The following is a 14,889-nucleotide window of genomic DNA, read 5'->3' as shown; positions in this document are numbered from 1 at the left end:
AGTATGTATACTGCTTATGATTGTAGTATTTTCCAGATGACTTTTTCCAGAACACCAGAAGCCTCCTGGTGTTCTGGAAAACAAACAGTATTGGTTATTCAAAGCTTCAGAACACCATAAGGTCAGCACACACCCAAAAAGAAAACTTCTGGTGTTCTGGGGAAACCCTTCTGGAAATTTTCAGAACCAAATGTGTATACCTGTTGATGTTATAGAAAAAACAGTAATCATCTATCCTGCCCACTGCAAGGACTGGACATGGGGGGTGGGGAAGAACAAGTGGGTGAGATTATTGTCACACTAGTTTAGGTATGTAGCAGAGGTTTTTTTAGAAGCAGAGCAAGAGCTGCATGAGCTTGAGTTGAAACAACCTTGGGAGTTCTGGGATCATTGGAGGAAGTCCCAATGCATATAGCAACTGAGGTGGAAGCAGCACACTGTTGGTGCTGAAGTGCACAGACTAGGTCAATATGTGTGGATCTGCACACAAGATAACCTCAAAAAAGGAGGGCACACCTGTGTTTGCTTATGGTTGCACTGGTAGAATGAGAGCTCAGGATCATTTGTACATGTGAGCTTCTTTCTTCAAACAAGCTCATAATGCCTTCAAAGCATACAGCCTGGTCAAAATCACATAATCAACCATGTAAGGACTTTCTGGTCTTGGATCTCTGCAGCAACTACTCTCAATTTCACAAGGCATAGTACACAAACTGCTCAATAGTCTTTGAAAGTGGGGAAAGTGTGTAGCTCTTCAAAAACCCAAATAATTTAGAAAATCACATCAACCCTGAAGCCAAGTCAGTCATGTTCTAATCAGTTCACATTACATCCTACTACAAGGAGGTGAGCAAGTAGGTGAGTGGAAAATCTCCTTTATGGATTTCACTCTTATGGATTTTTTTTTGAGTAGAGTCTAAGCCTACTCAGGAATGTCCTACCACTAAGGAGTCTAGCCTTTTCCTAGGACCAGCAAACTTCTTTGTGTGGTCAGTCCCAGAGGTGGTGAATCTTGTATGGGAAATTTGCTTTACCATAACAATTTCATAGCCTCTGTAGAGTCATTTGTTGATGCATCTCCTGGGCAGTCCTAGCATGTTCCTAGACTTATCTTCGTTTGATGATGAGAGGGATTGGTCCTGGGAGGAACATGCAAGCACATTTGACATCAGGTGCATCACTTCTGTTTGGAATCCTGCTTTTGACTCTTTGACTAATAATTATGACTAGTGGTTTCAGATAATGCCATTGTACCAGCTAGTCACCCAGCTTGTGCAAACCCATCTGGGAAAGGCAAGAGGTGAAAAACTGATATTTTGATCCAAACACATATAATCCAAATTAACTGAAGATATCAGATTACATGGATAGTCACTTGGAATTTCCAATCTTTGGCTATTCAGTGGAGGAATCATCTGTGGGGAGATTGGGTCATTGAAATTCTGAAAATCTAGATGATGATTTGTATCTTTTGACTAATCATATATCACCAGTGGGATCAGATAATAACATCATGACAGCTAGTCATCCTCCTTATGCAAACTCATCTGCAAGAGGCACCAGGCTGGAAACCCAAATCTTTGCTTCAAACACCTACAGTACAAATGAATCAAGTGTATTAGATTACATGGATAAACCCTTGGAATTTCCAATCTGTTGGCTATCAGTGGAGAAACCATCTTTGAGGATATTAGATTATTCAAATGCTGAAAAGCCAGAGGATTTCATACACCTTGGCATGACAACTCCAAATTTGAGTCACAATGCTCAGATATCTGATATAGGACATGCAGTGGATATTTGGGAACATGATAATAAAATAAAAATGACCAGGAAACTGGTAGGAATATCCAAGAAGTGGCCTCAAGGAGTGACAAGAACTTAGAAGTGACATCCATAAGTTTCTTGGACATCCTGAAGAACACTCCAGAAGTGTCACTCAAGAAACTTCTGCAAATGCTGGAGCAACTTCTGGATATCACTTCTTGACACTTCTTGAGGCCACTTCTCAAATCTCGAATACCCTTAGTATGGCCATCTAGTTGTGTCAATATTTCAAAGAACTTTGCCAGCATGTCTCTGGATGGACTGAAGTTGATTGGGAGGGACTTGGTGAGAAAATTGAAAGACATAGAGGGTGACATGGCACAATCATCTAAGCAACTCAGACTACATTTGATATGATACCTCAAACATAACATCTCTCATGGTCCACAGGCTCTTTCAAAGAAAATTAGGGGATACAAAGTTAAAATTGGGATTTTTTCCCAGTTTCCCAGTTTTCGTTTTTTGGCTGTGTTTGGATCTTTCACAAGCTCTCCCAGTTTCCCAATTTGTGATTTTGGCGGTATTTGGGACACTGGGAAACTGGGAAAAAACTCCCAGTTTTAACTTTGTATCCCCTAATTGTAAAGGATGAAGTTGAAAAACAGCAAGTTGTGACACACATGGAGATACCCATTTTTATTACAGGATGGAAATGGTGATAAATTTGAGAGTACTTCACCAGATGGATTTCATTCATCACTTTCAAGATATGTTTTACACAATCTACTTAAAAATGAATGAAAAATCAAAATCAACATCACCCACAATTCCAGGATTGCTTTCTCCATAGAATAAATCTATCACTTCAACGGGAAAGGCATTCAATGATTTACACTGTGTTTGTGTGGTGTTTGCTCGTCAGCAAGCGCACATGTGTTGCCTTTGTGCCTCAAAGGCTGTCTGTGTGCGCTTATTGTTGAGAGACTGCCACAAGGACACAGTGTTAGTTAGATTGACACAGTTCTTAGAAAACATATATTGGAAGTTTGTGCTACTGGAAACACATATTGGGGAAAAACATTCAAAAAAATCCAAGCCAATACTGGTTGAAAGGCATCTTATAGAACAAGGAGAAAGAATAATCAGATAAAATGAGTGGCTAGGAGTAAATATTCATGAAAACTTTCAGGTCTTCAAAGACACCACACCTGACCAATTTGAAAGCATTATGTAGATCAACTTTCCCAGCAAAAATGATGTGAGAACTACCCATAATTTCTAAACCAGAGAAGGGAGTGAACTGGTATCAATTCAGAAGGAACAGGGATTGAAGAGAAGAGGGATTTTGGAGCATGGCATAGAATTATTGTTGGGCATATTTAGCATCAGGAACTGGGATCAAGAGAAGAGTGATTTTGTAGCATGGCATAGAATTCTTGTTGAGCATGTTCTCTGAATGGACCAAGATTCACTTTTAACATCTGTGCACAGCTTTGAAGGATCCCTCTTTCCAATATACAGGGGGATCACCTTAATATCTTACCTTCAGGGATTTTTTTGGACATCTCATGCACTTGTAATAGTATCCAGCACATTTGCTAGCCAAAAACGTCCTTTGAATCCTTGTAGAAAGTTGGTTGTTGAAGGAAATGCCAATTATCACCAAATAGACTGGCATTGTGATTATGAAGACCTGGAGTCCAAACAAGATAGTAAAAGATTTGAAGCAAGATATCAATAAAGAAATAACAGGAAGACTTAGTCTTCATACCACAACTTGAATCTTTTGCAGTGCCTCCAAGATATTGAAACAAGATACCAGTAGTTTGAAGAGGTATTATGTTTTGAGACTTGATTGATGTCAAGCCTAGTTAATGCTGGAGTGAATTTATACACCTGGAATTATAACAGAAAGAGATGTTTTTTCCTGGTTTCCTAAAAAGATTTGAAGTTTGAGACAATTACAGCTACTAATACAGGTAAGGTGAATGGGTTTCAACCAAAATATTGATAATCATATTCATTTCTTTGTCATATACTTTTGATCTTGGCATGACCAGGGAGGAAGTGTGTTTTATATCACGTTTGCTATCTGGGTTAATCTCTGCAATGGGCATTCAGAGAACTAAAAGAACTAAAAGCTTGCCAATATCCACTCTGATACCATTTTCAGGGAACAGAAAACTGCCTGTTGTATCTCATCTTGCTAAAATGCTTGAACTTTGAAGGTACCTATGTAAAGGAAAACAAATCTATGCACTGGTTCCTCACAGGATGGAACGTCACGAGGTCCAAACGTTCATTAGCTTGAGACCCCGACTTTACAAACATTGCCTGGGTACATGTAAGTACCATAACCCGCAACATGGGTCTAGCGACTTCTGGACGTCCAGGGTGATAAATGACGTCATTCTCTTGCCAAAAGAATTGATGCAAGTCGCGGAGACAGAAAAATTGAATGAAACCCAACCTTCTGATAAAAAAAGTACCTTACATTACACTTGATTATTCACAATGATTTCTGCAACTGACATAAATAACACACTTGAAAGTAGATAATTAAAAATCTCATATGGTACAATGATAAAAATAACAAATGAAACGATACATAATCAAGATAAAACCAATCTAAAGACTTCCTCATGATCAGAAAAAAATCGCATTCTATAATGAAAAAAAAAAACACCTGACATCATTCAAATCCCTTGGCCGTCTTCCCGTCTGATCTCTTCCCTTTCTCTGACAGGTACAAAGGCATCACCAACCCAATTTTTTTCTTGTCCTAATTTACTATCCCATCCAACATGAAAAACTTTTAATAATCCACCGATAAAAGCTTCTTCGATTGCCATACCAGGACTAGGAAAACAATAATGTAAACAATCTATTGGATTAAGATTGATCTTTGGTGAGAAACTTTTACTAGACGATTGATGAAAGAGACCAAAGAGTTTGAATTGTGGTGATGAGGAAAGCTTGGGATTCGAAACACTACTTCCTCCTACCATTCCACTTCTCCAAATCGATGTAAGACTTTCTAAATCAAGGAATGGAATACCAAAGATAGGTAATAATTGTCTTAATAAATGATTTTGAAAAATTACTTGAAGGTTATGGAAAACTGTTGAAGGATCTCTAAGACGATTGAGAGTATCAAGTTTTTGAAGACGAGAAGCAGTTGGATGGTTTTTATAACTGCTGTCTTGAAGTTCTTCTTCGAAATCTGGAAACATTATGGTTAATAGTGTTGGAAGTGAAGTATGAGGTGGTGGTCCATCGCCTGCCGCACGTTTTTGCCACCAACGATTCCAATCGAATTTCGTTTTTGGTTCAGGTTGTGAGGTGCTGGTACGTTCCGAAGAGGATTGAGAGGCCCCACAATCAGTTTGTATTCTCCATTCTCCCCGCCAGACCATGAGTTGATCAACCGGAGATGCATTACTCCTTAGACTCAATAAACTATAAAGCAGTTCTGGAAGCCAAACTTCTAATACCATTCGACAAGCCATCTCCACTAATTCAGCAGCAGCAGTGATCCCACCATTCTCAAAGTATTCAACTGAAGGCATTGTTTTATTATTAGATGGATGTCGAAGGTATTGAAGATGTGTAGCAAGAATGTCTGTAGGTTTTGTAAATGCTTTATGTTGATGAGTTGGAAGAGGAAATGGAATGGGAGGTCGAGATAGTACGACCAGATCTGACTTTCTTGAGTCGGTGATCCAATCTGTGACACTTAGAGTAATAAGCTAAATTTGAAGTTCATCACAATCATATTTAGTACCTAAACGTACAATTGTTAATGTCCCTGATTCCTGTATTATCATGTTGCCAGACCGGCGCAAACCTACGATGTGATGGGCTTGATGACGCCCAAAGAGAGTCTGAACGACGGAAGCGTAAGATAGTACCACGGGCCGGGGATGTTTTCGATTCTTTATGTGCGGTACTGGTATCATGTGAAGCGCGTGGAACGAGAGCAGGAGCAGAGGCGTTCAAGAGACTTGCCAATCCATGGCCCGCTGCACCAATTTTTGAAAGTTTTTCGTCGGCTTCGAAGGGCTGATTGCTGGGCTGGCTCGGTAATTGATGATAAACATAGTCATCCAACGTGCCAGATTCAAGTTGATCAGCCGAACCCTTCCATTTGTCGTCTAGATCACCTCCACAAATTCCATGTTCTTTGCAATACAAATCTCCATAGCACGTAACTGGTGTTGTACTCGTCCAATCTAGAAGCAAATCATGCATCGCATACTGAGCAATATCACCTACGACCAATATGTTCTTGTGTCGTAAAAGACGACATAAATCACGCCTTGAGAGTTTCACGTCTTGCTTCAATTGACGTGGTCGGAGTGCGTTGCATTGATTCGAAGGATACCATCGAAATTTCAAGGAGGGTCTAACACTCCAACCATCAGTGATCAGACGGTCCCTATCACGACCACTGGCTTGATAGTATGATCGATCACATTTTGCTTCAAGCGGTCCTTGTTTATGAACTGTGAACGGCCTACGATTGGCATTGGCTAAGGGTTCCCATCTCCACTCTCCTTGACTGGATGTACAATCGAGCCATCTTTGAAGGGATTGACGGTCTGCATTAGCTGTGATGGCTGTACCAGGAATTCCGGATGTTCGATTTTTGAATTCAGGTGAAGAAATTATTGGATCGCTTGTGAGTATACGTCGTACAGCATCATTGATATCATTTATAGATTTGGTGTAGACCTTCTCCAGTAGATGGTTTTTCGGTAGGGCTTCTATCGAAGGTAAAGAGTTCGACTTGAGGAGTTTGATGCTTGGTGGCTCTTGTATTTCAATAGACGATCGAGTATATGTCCACTTCGATGAACCCAGAGAGGATGCCAAGCGGATTTCCTTGAGAAGTCCTGTCCAACTGACTGGTAGAGCGAATTGTGAGCCAAAATGATAAGGTGAAGTCAAGACACCCTTGATTTTAGAAGCCAGATGAGCTCCATTTAAATCCGAAGAACTAGAGGAGTGAAGTTGCTTGGATAGGTCAGATGGTTCGCTTATCAGATTTGTAGGAAGCCATTGATCGAATCGAAAGATGAATGCGAAGGTGATGATTGCTAAACCGAAAGCTAAACGTAGCAGGGATCTTGAATGACGAGAAGAGATACTACGAGCCATTTGGAAGGTAGCATACCCGAGTGATCGTTATCGAATTGTAGTTTGCAAAAATTATCAATTCATCAAGAGGGACAAAGTGAAATTGAACCTGATCGACTTGTACTATACAATAAAAACTACTCAGCATAAAGGGACATTGCTTTACCTGATCAAGACAATGCTATCTGAGTCTCACTAAGTGGCATATGTACTCATACTTACTCATACTACCACACAATCCCGAAATGACCATTATCTGCAGCACGCAATCTCAGCGAAGAACTCATGTACTTACCTATGCTGCAACTTGGCAAGATTAGTCACAATCACTCAAGATCGGAAATCCGTACTCGAAGCTAAACATCCTGGGGTTTGATTGTAATTGAATCCTGAAGAGTATCTTGATGATATATTTGTTGAAAACAGTGGAAGACCAAATTTCTGGTGCGAAAGAGCAACGCATTACCGGATTGATGATGGCCGCAGTTGTTCATGTATGCTGGAATCCGGTTCGGAAGGATGGACAGAAAGCTCGAGGTCGGTTTACATTTTTGGTATCAATCAACTTTCTTTAGCCATATGATATGGAACATTTAGGCCATAGGCTGTGTAGGCGAGCATCAAGGTCAGTAAGAGAGAGGAATTCGCGTTTCGGAAGTCTTATTGAGAGTGCAGTGTTTCGTCCTGGGTACATTTGTCTCGCTTCGTCTCTGTTGACCAAGCTATCACTCGACTCATATACTTATTCCAACCGGCCCAAGCCTTTTTGACCGGCTGCCTTGTGGAGGCCATCACCAGGACCGACAATCATTGCACGAACCCTGGTTGCCTTGCGAAGGCTGATTTATCACTCTGATTTGGATGACTAAAGACCAACATATGAATCATGACTCCTCCTGAATCGAAGTAAGTCGCATCCTTCTACCCTACCTACCCGAATCACCTATACTTTCAGTCTCGAATATTGATCATGCTATCCGCTGCTAGCTCTCTCTTCCCATCTGCAAGTCTTCTAAGCAATGGATCTCACTTACTCGCACATCGCCCCGTAAAGTTTAGCGAACCAATAGGTGCATCTGGCAATGGATCCTCTCAACTTACTTTGCGCCCCGCCCCTACTTCCTCTTTGGCCGAGGCAGACTATGATGTCGATGTCGATTCCGGTTTCCTACCACCTCAGATGCCATTATGCCGTCTAGTTGGCGAACCGTGGAATGTATGGGAGGAAGCTTGGGACTCAACTTCGGGCTTTAGACCTGGTATCGGTGAAGATGATGACCAACGAATCCGAGCTTGGAGGCGATACATCCGGGAAGAGATGCCAGTGATTGACGTTAAACCGTTACAAGACCAAGGAGTGGTAGAACTCAGACGAGCTCATAGTCTTCTCGCCTTCCTTACTCACACTTACGTTCATTCTGAAGCTCGAAAAGTGGTGCTACAAGACGACTATCAGGTGATCATCCCTCGAGCATTAGCCATACCTTTTTGTGCTGTCAGTGATATTCTCGATATCCCTCCCATACTTACCTACGCCGACACGGTACTTTACAACTGGAAATTGAAAAATCAAGCCCTTGGATTCACGGTCGAGTAAGTCTTACTTTTTTTTTGAAAACCTGTCCTCCTCAATTTCACTGATGATTGTATTCAAACACGGTGATTAGCAATGTAGAGATTCCTTCCACTTTTACACGTAGCGTATCAGAATCGCATTTCTTCAAAACCTCTTTGTTGATCGAGACAATTGGACCACAATGCCTGCGTTCGATGCGTTCCTCTCTGGATGAAGCTTTCATTGGTGATGAGAAATCCGTCCGAAGAATCGGTGAACATCTAGTGGCTCTTGTCATCAATATAAAGTGTATCACTTCATTTCTCAATGATGTTCGCACGGCTTGCGATCCACGTGAATTTTATTGGGAGATTCGACCTTGGTTCAACGGTGGCAAATGGATCATGGAAGGTGTTCCGGCCTTGCCCGGACCGTGGCGAGTCACAGAATTTGGTGGACCTAGTGCAGGTCAATCTACCCTCATTCATTCACTCGATGTTTTTCTTGGAGTAGATCATTCTCCACGTCCAGGCGAAATGTCAAAAGAAGAAACTTTTATGAAGCGAATGGCCGCATATATGCCACATTTCCATCGAAGATTTCTTCAACATCTTTTTTCTTACACTGGCGAAATTCGAAGCTTGGTATTATCATCTGGATCTAAAAGCCTTCTTGCTACTAGATACAACAGTGCTGTTGCAGCCCTCGAAGAGCTCAGAAACAGTCATAGTCGTGTAGCACTTTTTTATATCATCTCTCAAAGTCGAACAGAACCTCCGATCGGAAGTGCTTTTATTTCTGAATGGGAAGAAAAGATGGTGGCTGAATGGAAAAAACAACAACTTGCACTTTCTCGTGAACCTGGAAATGAAACTGTCCATACGGGAACTGGTGGGACTGATTTAGCAAAGTTTTTAAAAAGATGTAGAGAACGAACGACAGAGGCATTGATTCAGAATTAGTCAACATCAACATCTTTGATAAATTTATCAATTCATCTAATTTGACGGATCTATAGGACTTTCAGGAATGTTTTTTACTGAAGACGAATTCCGCCCATGGGCACTATCCAACGCGATAACTGGAACCAGTCAACTCATCACATCTGACGGGCATCTAATTCCAACATATTCGTCGTGATCCCGAAGATCTAGCTCTACCTTATCAAAGCAACCATAATTCACCCTGATCAAAGTCCACAATTAATATTCGCCCTTTCTGTCGAGTATCAGATTCACATACACCAATCTGTCTTTCAACCTAAGCCTTTGAAATTCTCAACTAAATGAAATGCTGTTTGCGAGAATGGTTGTTATTGAATCATGACCAATTGAAAGAGATATTAGATTCTTTACTTCATTCTCCTCATAGAAGTCATTGAATGACTGCATTTCGTGTCTCTTCATCACATTTCATTAGAATATATGTACTTCTTCCACTCTTGTCCTATTAACGTCGTTTATCATTCACATGTAACGTAACAATATCTAACTACATAAACCTGGCTTTGCCTAATAATTGTCAAAGAATAAGACGTGAACAATTTTTCTATTCATCAGATTCATGCTTTGGTTCGGTCCATAACAGCCTCGAGATAAAACCACCTCACAAAAAAAATCAAGTAGAAATACTTTTTGCCACTTGTTTTATATACGGGCCACGTTTTCTGAATTTCAAACTCAACAACAGACTCCTGGCCCCTTTGTAAAAACTCATGAATTACCATACAAGTTACAGCTGGTTTTGTTCCCATTTGGCACTTGGTTTTGTGAATTTAGAAATGCTGTGATAAATAGAAATCATGACAGTTGGTTTATTTGGGCGAACTCCGTTGAACTGAATTGATGAACCTTTGTACTGACAAGCCAATAATCAGGATTCAGCAATTGAGAATTCTTGGAGGTTTACTGCATGATTTATAGGATAATTGAAGATTCATCGCATTCACGAGGTACTGCTTTGAAGATATTAAAGGACTCAGCATTTCAACGCATCCTTGAGCATTGTGATTCTTGCAAACCAATCGCGGCCTAAGCATTTATTTCCGTCGCTTTCTGGAAATAGATGCGCTATGCTATGATGTGTAGATGCATTGGATGTGGTGGACTCACAACATCTCACAACAAGGGAATAGTTCAGCTACTGAAGTTTGTCGAATAGCAAGACATCTCTGATTGCATTGTGACGAGAACGAGTGGCTGTCGATTTCGAGACCGTCTATTGGCATCTTGCAGCTCAGCCTAACCGTTGATTTCAGCTCTCGCGATGTACTGCCAGTCGTGGTACTGGGCCAAGACTAGATAAAATTGGAGCACTCATGACCAACAAGAGTCTGGCTAAGGCCACAAAGCGAGCATTCAAACTAGTTGGACAACTTGATCAAAATCAAACCTGACCATACCTTCTTACAGTGTTTAGAGAAGCACCGTTAAAGGTGCTCGCCAGTGGTGCACTTGAATTATCAACGTTTCTGCGAACTGTCCTTTCCAAACCCATTAATCCCTACAAGCACTTCAAGCCGCTGCACCCATCACCCGGTCCAACGGTCACAAAATCAGTTGGCCGACATGGTAGCCTCTTTCAACTTCCACCTCTCCTACGTAACGCTCGGATGTGTCCTCTCTCAGGTTTACTGCGGAGGCCAATCAAATCACCCTCGTCTCGCTCCCCTTTGGAGCCCGGTTCCTTCGACAGACGCTTTTAGTAGCACTAAGGACTCGCAATCATATATGTGCGATGCCACTCATCCTCCTATCGACTCTCTCCGAAGTCCAGTTCCTTTGCTAGGCGATAGTATGTGCAATGCTACTCAGGCTCGACTCGACTCCCTACAAAGTCCAGTCCCTTCACTAGACATGTTTGGCATTCCTCCGAGCCCGCAATCACATATGTGCAATGTCACCGACTCAATTTCCCAAACTAAATGGATCAAACCCACCTCGAAGTCTCATGACCTCCCGAAGATAGGAAGTTTTACACAGCACGAATGTTTCGAAAATATCCTAGGTCAAGAGGAGCACTGCCTTTATGTCAACAGCAATTTCTCTTCCGGAAGAGGAATGTCCATCTTTACCCGCCCATCAATCCTCAAAGAAGACTTTTCTCAGCTCCCGATCTTCAAATCGGATTCTTTCGTGGTCACACAAGCAGAACGCCGATCAGTGCCCTTCAATGTTACCCCGATTGCCGGGAAGGGCATTGGTGCCCTTGCTACTCGTCAAATTTCCAAAGGCGAAGTGATCATTTCAGATCATGCTGCCACTGTCATCATCGTGGAATTCTCAGCTATTCACCATCCTAGCTTTGGTGATATCTGTGTCTCAGCGTTTGATCTGTTGCCGTCGCCTACTGGGTCACTCCTCATGAAATTGGACGCAGCCGGTCATACAAGAGTAGAACGTGTTCATACTGCCATCGCACGCAATGCATTTGAAACCCCGCACGGTAGCGAGGAGGTACTTCACTATGCAGTGGTACCAGAACCTTCAGTATTCAATCATGAATGTCGCCCCAAGTTCGTCTTTCGTTTTTGTTTCCTTTTATTTCATCTTCAATGTGATGTCATACTTGACTGGTTTTCTAACAACGCATCTATCACGCAGTTCGGCCTTCTTCTTCGATAAGAAAACCTTGCGAGTTTACATAAACGCCGTTCGGGACATCGCTATGGGTGAAGAGATCACCATCGCATGTTTGTAACGTGTCTTTGTCTCGTGGATCACAACCGTTTTTCTGACAAGAGCATCCATCCTTTAGATCGTGATATGAAAGCTTCCAGAGCGGAGCGACAAGCCTCGATCGCACACTACGGCTTCCAATGCAAATGTAGTCACTGTAGCATGTCGGCTGAAGAGTCTAAAGCGTCCGATGAGCGCATCCAAGAAATAGACACCATCCTTGACCATTTAGCAGACTATAGCGACAAATCAAAAGCCAATCTAGATATGGCAGATAGATTGATTCAACTCTACCGCGAGGTGCGCATCTGACTTCCTCACTACAGTGTCTAATTACTCACTTTGAACGTACGTTTTAATCACATCACTATCTTTCCACTTCTTCAGGAACGGTTTGACGGCCGAATGGCAGAACCCTACACACTTGCCACAATGGCATATAATTCGTTTGGAGAGATAGACGAAGTCAAGAAGTTGGCCACGTTAGCTCGTGCCGCTGGAATCCTATTCGCTGGACCTGCTTGGGCTGAGTTATCAGCAATTGAGGAGATGCAGGAAGACCCCAAGTCACATTGGAGTTATAACGTACGTCAAGGCATGCGTTCAAGGCAGACAACGAATGAATAAGGCAGTCAAAGTGCGGGATTTTGTACCTGCAAGCCTTTTGATCATCTGTATGTAGAATTCTTGAACGAAATGAAGATAAGAGTTCTCCTTGAGAGGCAGACTGTTTCTTCAAAAATGAACATCATAGACACCACGGTATATCGATCGATTTCAGCTACCGTCAAAGAACATAGCCCAAGAAACAAATTTTTAAAACAATCTTTGAGACTCAGAGAACCAGACAGGCACTGCCAGCATAGATGCCTCGGGTTGAGAAATCCGAGGCATCATCGGAGGCAAATCCTCGGACAGACCTTGTCCGAGGTTTTTGCCCGAGGTATTTTTTTGCCCTGAGAATTACGTCGGATCAAAACCTCGGGAAGCTTATGTCCGAGGTTTTGCATCCGAGGATACCTCGGATTTTGTAATCCGAGAATAAATATGTTGGTAACTTGTACGGTGGCTGTGGAGAGCCAGATGAGTCAAAACTCAGAAAGCGCAAATTTACACATGAAACTTGACTTCAAAAGCCTGTTGGAATGGTTTTGGACCTGAGTCCGCCAGTCCGGACTAGACTCCACCCATGTGCTCAGCAACTGATCCAGACTTATTATGATACATTCAACTTTTCAAAAACTGCCTCACCCTTAACTGCCAATCGCGTCAATAAAAAATTTAATAAATTTTGCCCCGGCAAGGTGGACCCTGATCGCAAATTTGAGGCCTACCTTCATTCTCTGTTCTTTCTTACAGAACTTCCACAATGAATGTTAACGCTCCCATGTGCTCTTCTTGTCATCAAAATCAAGCATCTTTTTGTGGTTTTTGTTCACTTTGTTTGGATATATGCCTTGCTAATCCTTTATCATCACAACTTAATTCATCAAGCGGTTCAAGCTCAGTTGAACCAGTCTCCCCGATGGTCAACGACTTTAACCAAAACAACTCTCTTTCCTCCGGCTCCTCCTATTCTCAACCTAACATCAATCCTACTTACACCAATCATCAAGTAAACGATCAAGACTCAAACCTTGGCTCTAGCTTTGGTGTGAGAGCTTTCAAGCATGCCGCCGCCAAAGTGGCTGCTCATAACAACATCATCCAAAACACAGCCTCAGCTCAATACAGCACGGTTCAACAGCATCCAAATTCTTCAATGGCTTCTCAACAGTTTGACCCTCTCGCTGCAGCTAAAGACAATCGTTCACGTACGGCCTCTGGATTCCCAGCTGGTAAAGCTAAACGCGCTCATGGAGGGTCTGCTGGAACTGTCTTGAGTCAATCACGTATGTCACGCTCCATGACAGACTCCCCTGCATTTGATGGTTCTAGCCCTTGAATCACCATCACTTGCGGCTTTGAAGCACACAAAGCATCCAAATGGGCCAAAGAAAAGCCAATTTCAGTCTTGAGGACAATCAACATATTCCATCCTCAAACTTATGAAGAATTATGACTTGACCTTTGGACACATTTCCAAAATGTTTATGTGCCAAATGATCTCAAGATATCCCTCACTCCGGCCAGTTTTCCTTTTACCACTCTTGGAAGTCAAGAAGTCTCTATAAGCCAAGGCGATTTGGAGTGGTGGTTTTCAAACCACAGCACGATCAGTCTGATTTATGATCACTCTCGATACAAACACAGCTTACAGACCTCTCAAATCCCCCCTCCTCAGGTATTGAATATCACAGACTCGTCTAGCTCTTTACCAAACAAAAGCTTGACTGGCCAAACAAGTAAGTGGTCCCTTTCTTCATCAAATATTAAATTTATAGGAAGCTCACTGTGTTTTTCACTCTGAAGCACCACATGTAGCCATACTCCTCTACACAGATGAGAACAAAGTTACTCATGGCCTTGAGTGTTTTGGGGTATCCTGTGAGGCCTCTCTGGTTCACATTCGTCATGGAATCAACTGGCTACCTGGCCTTCAATGGTTTTTACAGGACAATGGAAACACCATGGAATCTGACTTCATCGCATACCGTTGAACAGGACGTGAATCAAAATCAGGCAGGAATCATCAAATTGACTCAATTGAGACCTGGCATCCTGACGGCCCAATTGAACTCATTATAAAGACCCACAATATTAATCGATTCAACCTTTGCTTGGTTGCTCCCACAACTACCTCTTGTCTGT

The 14,889-nt window shown here is 42.1% G+C and overlaps 5 protein-coding genes across 5 annotated transcripts; 4 read left to right on the top strand and 1 right to left on the bottom strand.

The window, feature by feature from the left end:
• Window positions 1–1,513: 1,513 nt before the first annotated feature.
• Window positions 1,514–2,568, top strand: MELLADRAFT_110245 (uncharacterized protein; the record flags this gene model as incomplete). Its single annotated transcript, XM_007414299.1, has 2 exons — window positions 1,514–1,840; window positions 2,473–2,568. The coding sequence occupies 2 exons, from the start codon at window positions 1,514–1,516 to the stop codon at window positions 2,566–2,568; spliced, it is 423 nt and encodes a 140-aa protein (XP_007414361.1).
• A 1,895-nt stretch (window positions 2,569–4,463) lies between these two features.
• Window positions 4,464–6,973, bottom strand: MELLADRAFT_117592 (uncharacterized protein; the record flags this gene model as incomplete). Its single annotated transcript, XM_007414273.1, has 2 exons — window positions 4,464–5,494; window positions 5,562–6,973. 2 exons carry the CDS (start codon window positions 6,925–6,927, stop codon window positions 4,464–4,466), a joined length of 2,397 nt encoding a protein of 798 aa, XP_007414335.1.
• A 792-nt stretch (window positions 6,974–7,765) lies between these two features.
• On the top strand, window positions 7,766–10,014 carry MELLADRAFT_78815 (uncharacterized protein; the record flags this gene model as incomplete). The annotated part of the gene is made up of 3 exons (XM_007414300.1): window positions 7,766–7,812; window positions 7,894–8,499; window positions 8,574–10,014. 3 exons carry the CDS (start codon window positions 7,793–7,795, stop codon window positions 9,421–9,423), a joined length of 1,476 nt encoding a protein of 491 aa, XP_007414362.1.
• A 1,014-nt stretch (window positions 10,015–11,028) lies between these two features.
• Window positions 11,029–12,765, top strand: MELLADRAFT_91461 (uncharacterized protein; the record flags this gene model as incomplete). The annotated part of the gene is made up of 5 exons (XM_007414301.1): window positions 11,029–11,031; window positions 11,089–11,975; window positions 12,064–12,152; window positions 12,218–12,438; window positions 12,526–12,765. 5 exons carry the CDS (start codon window positions 11,029–11,031, stop codon window positions 12,763–12,765), a joined length of 1,440 nt encoding a protein of 479 aa, XP_007414363.1.
• Window positions 12,766–13,507: 742 nt separating this feature from the next.
• Window positions 13,508–14,083, top strand: MELLADRAFT_66422 (uncharacterized protein; the record flags this gene model as incomplete). Its single annotated transcript, XM_007414302.1, has 1 exon — window positions 13,508–14,083. One exon carries the CDS (start codon window positions 13,508–13,510, stop codon window positions 14,081–14,083), a length of 576 nt encoding a protein of 191 aa, XP_007414364.1.
• Between the last annotated feature and the right edge of the window lie 806 nt (window positions 14,084–14,889).

Source organism: Melampsora larici-populina (genome assembly GCF_000204055.1).
Source record: "Melampsora larici-populina 98AG31 unplaced genomic scaffold MELLAscaffold_42, whole genome shotgun sequence".
Taxonomy (NCBI): Eukaryota; Fungi; Basidiomycota; class Pucciniomycetes; order Pucciniales; family Melampsoraceae; genus Melampsora; species Melampsora laricis-populina.
The sequence above is the reverse complement of the archived record's forward strand: the minus strand, read 5'-3'. Positions and strand labels throughout refer to the sequence as shown.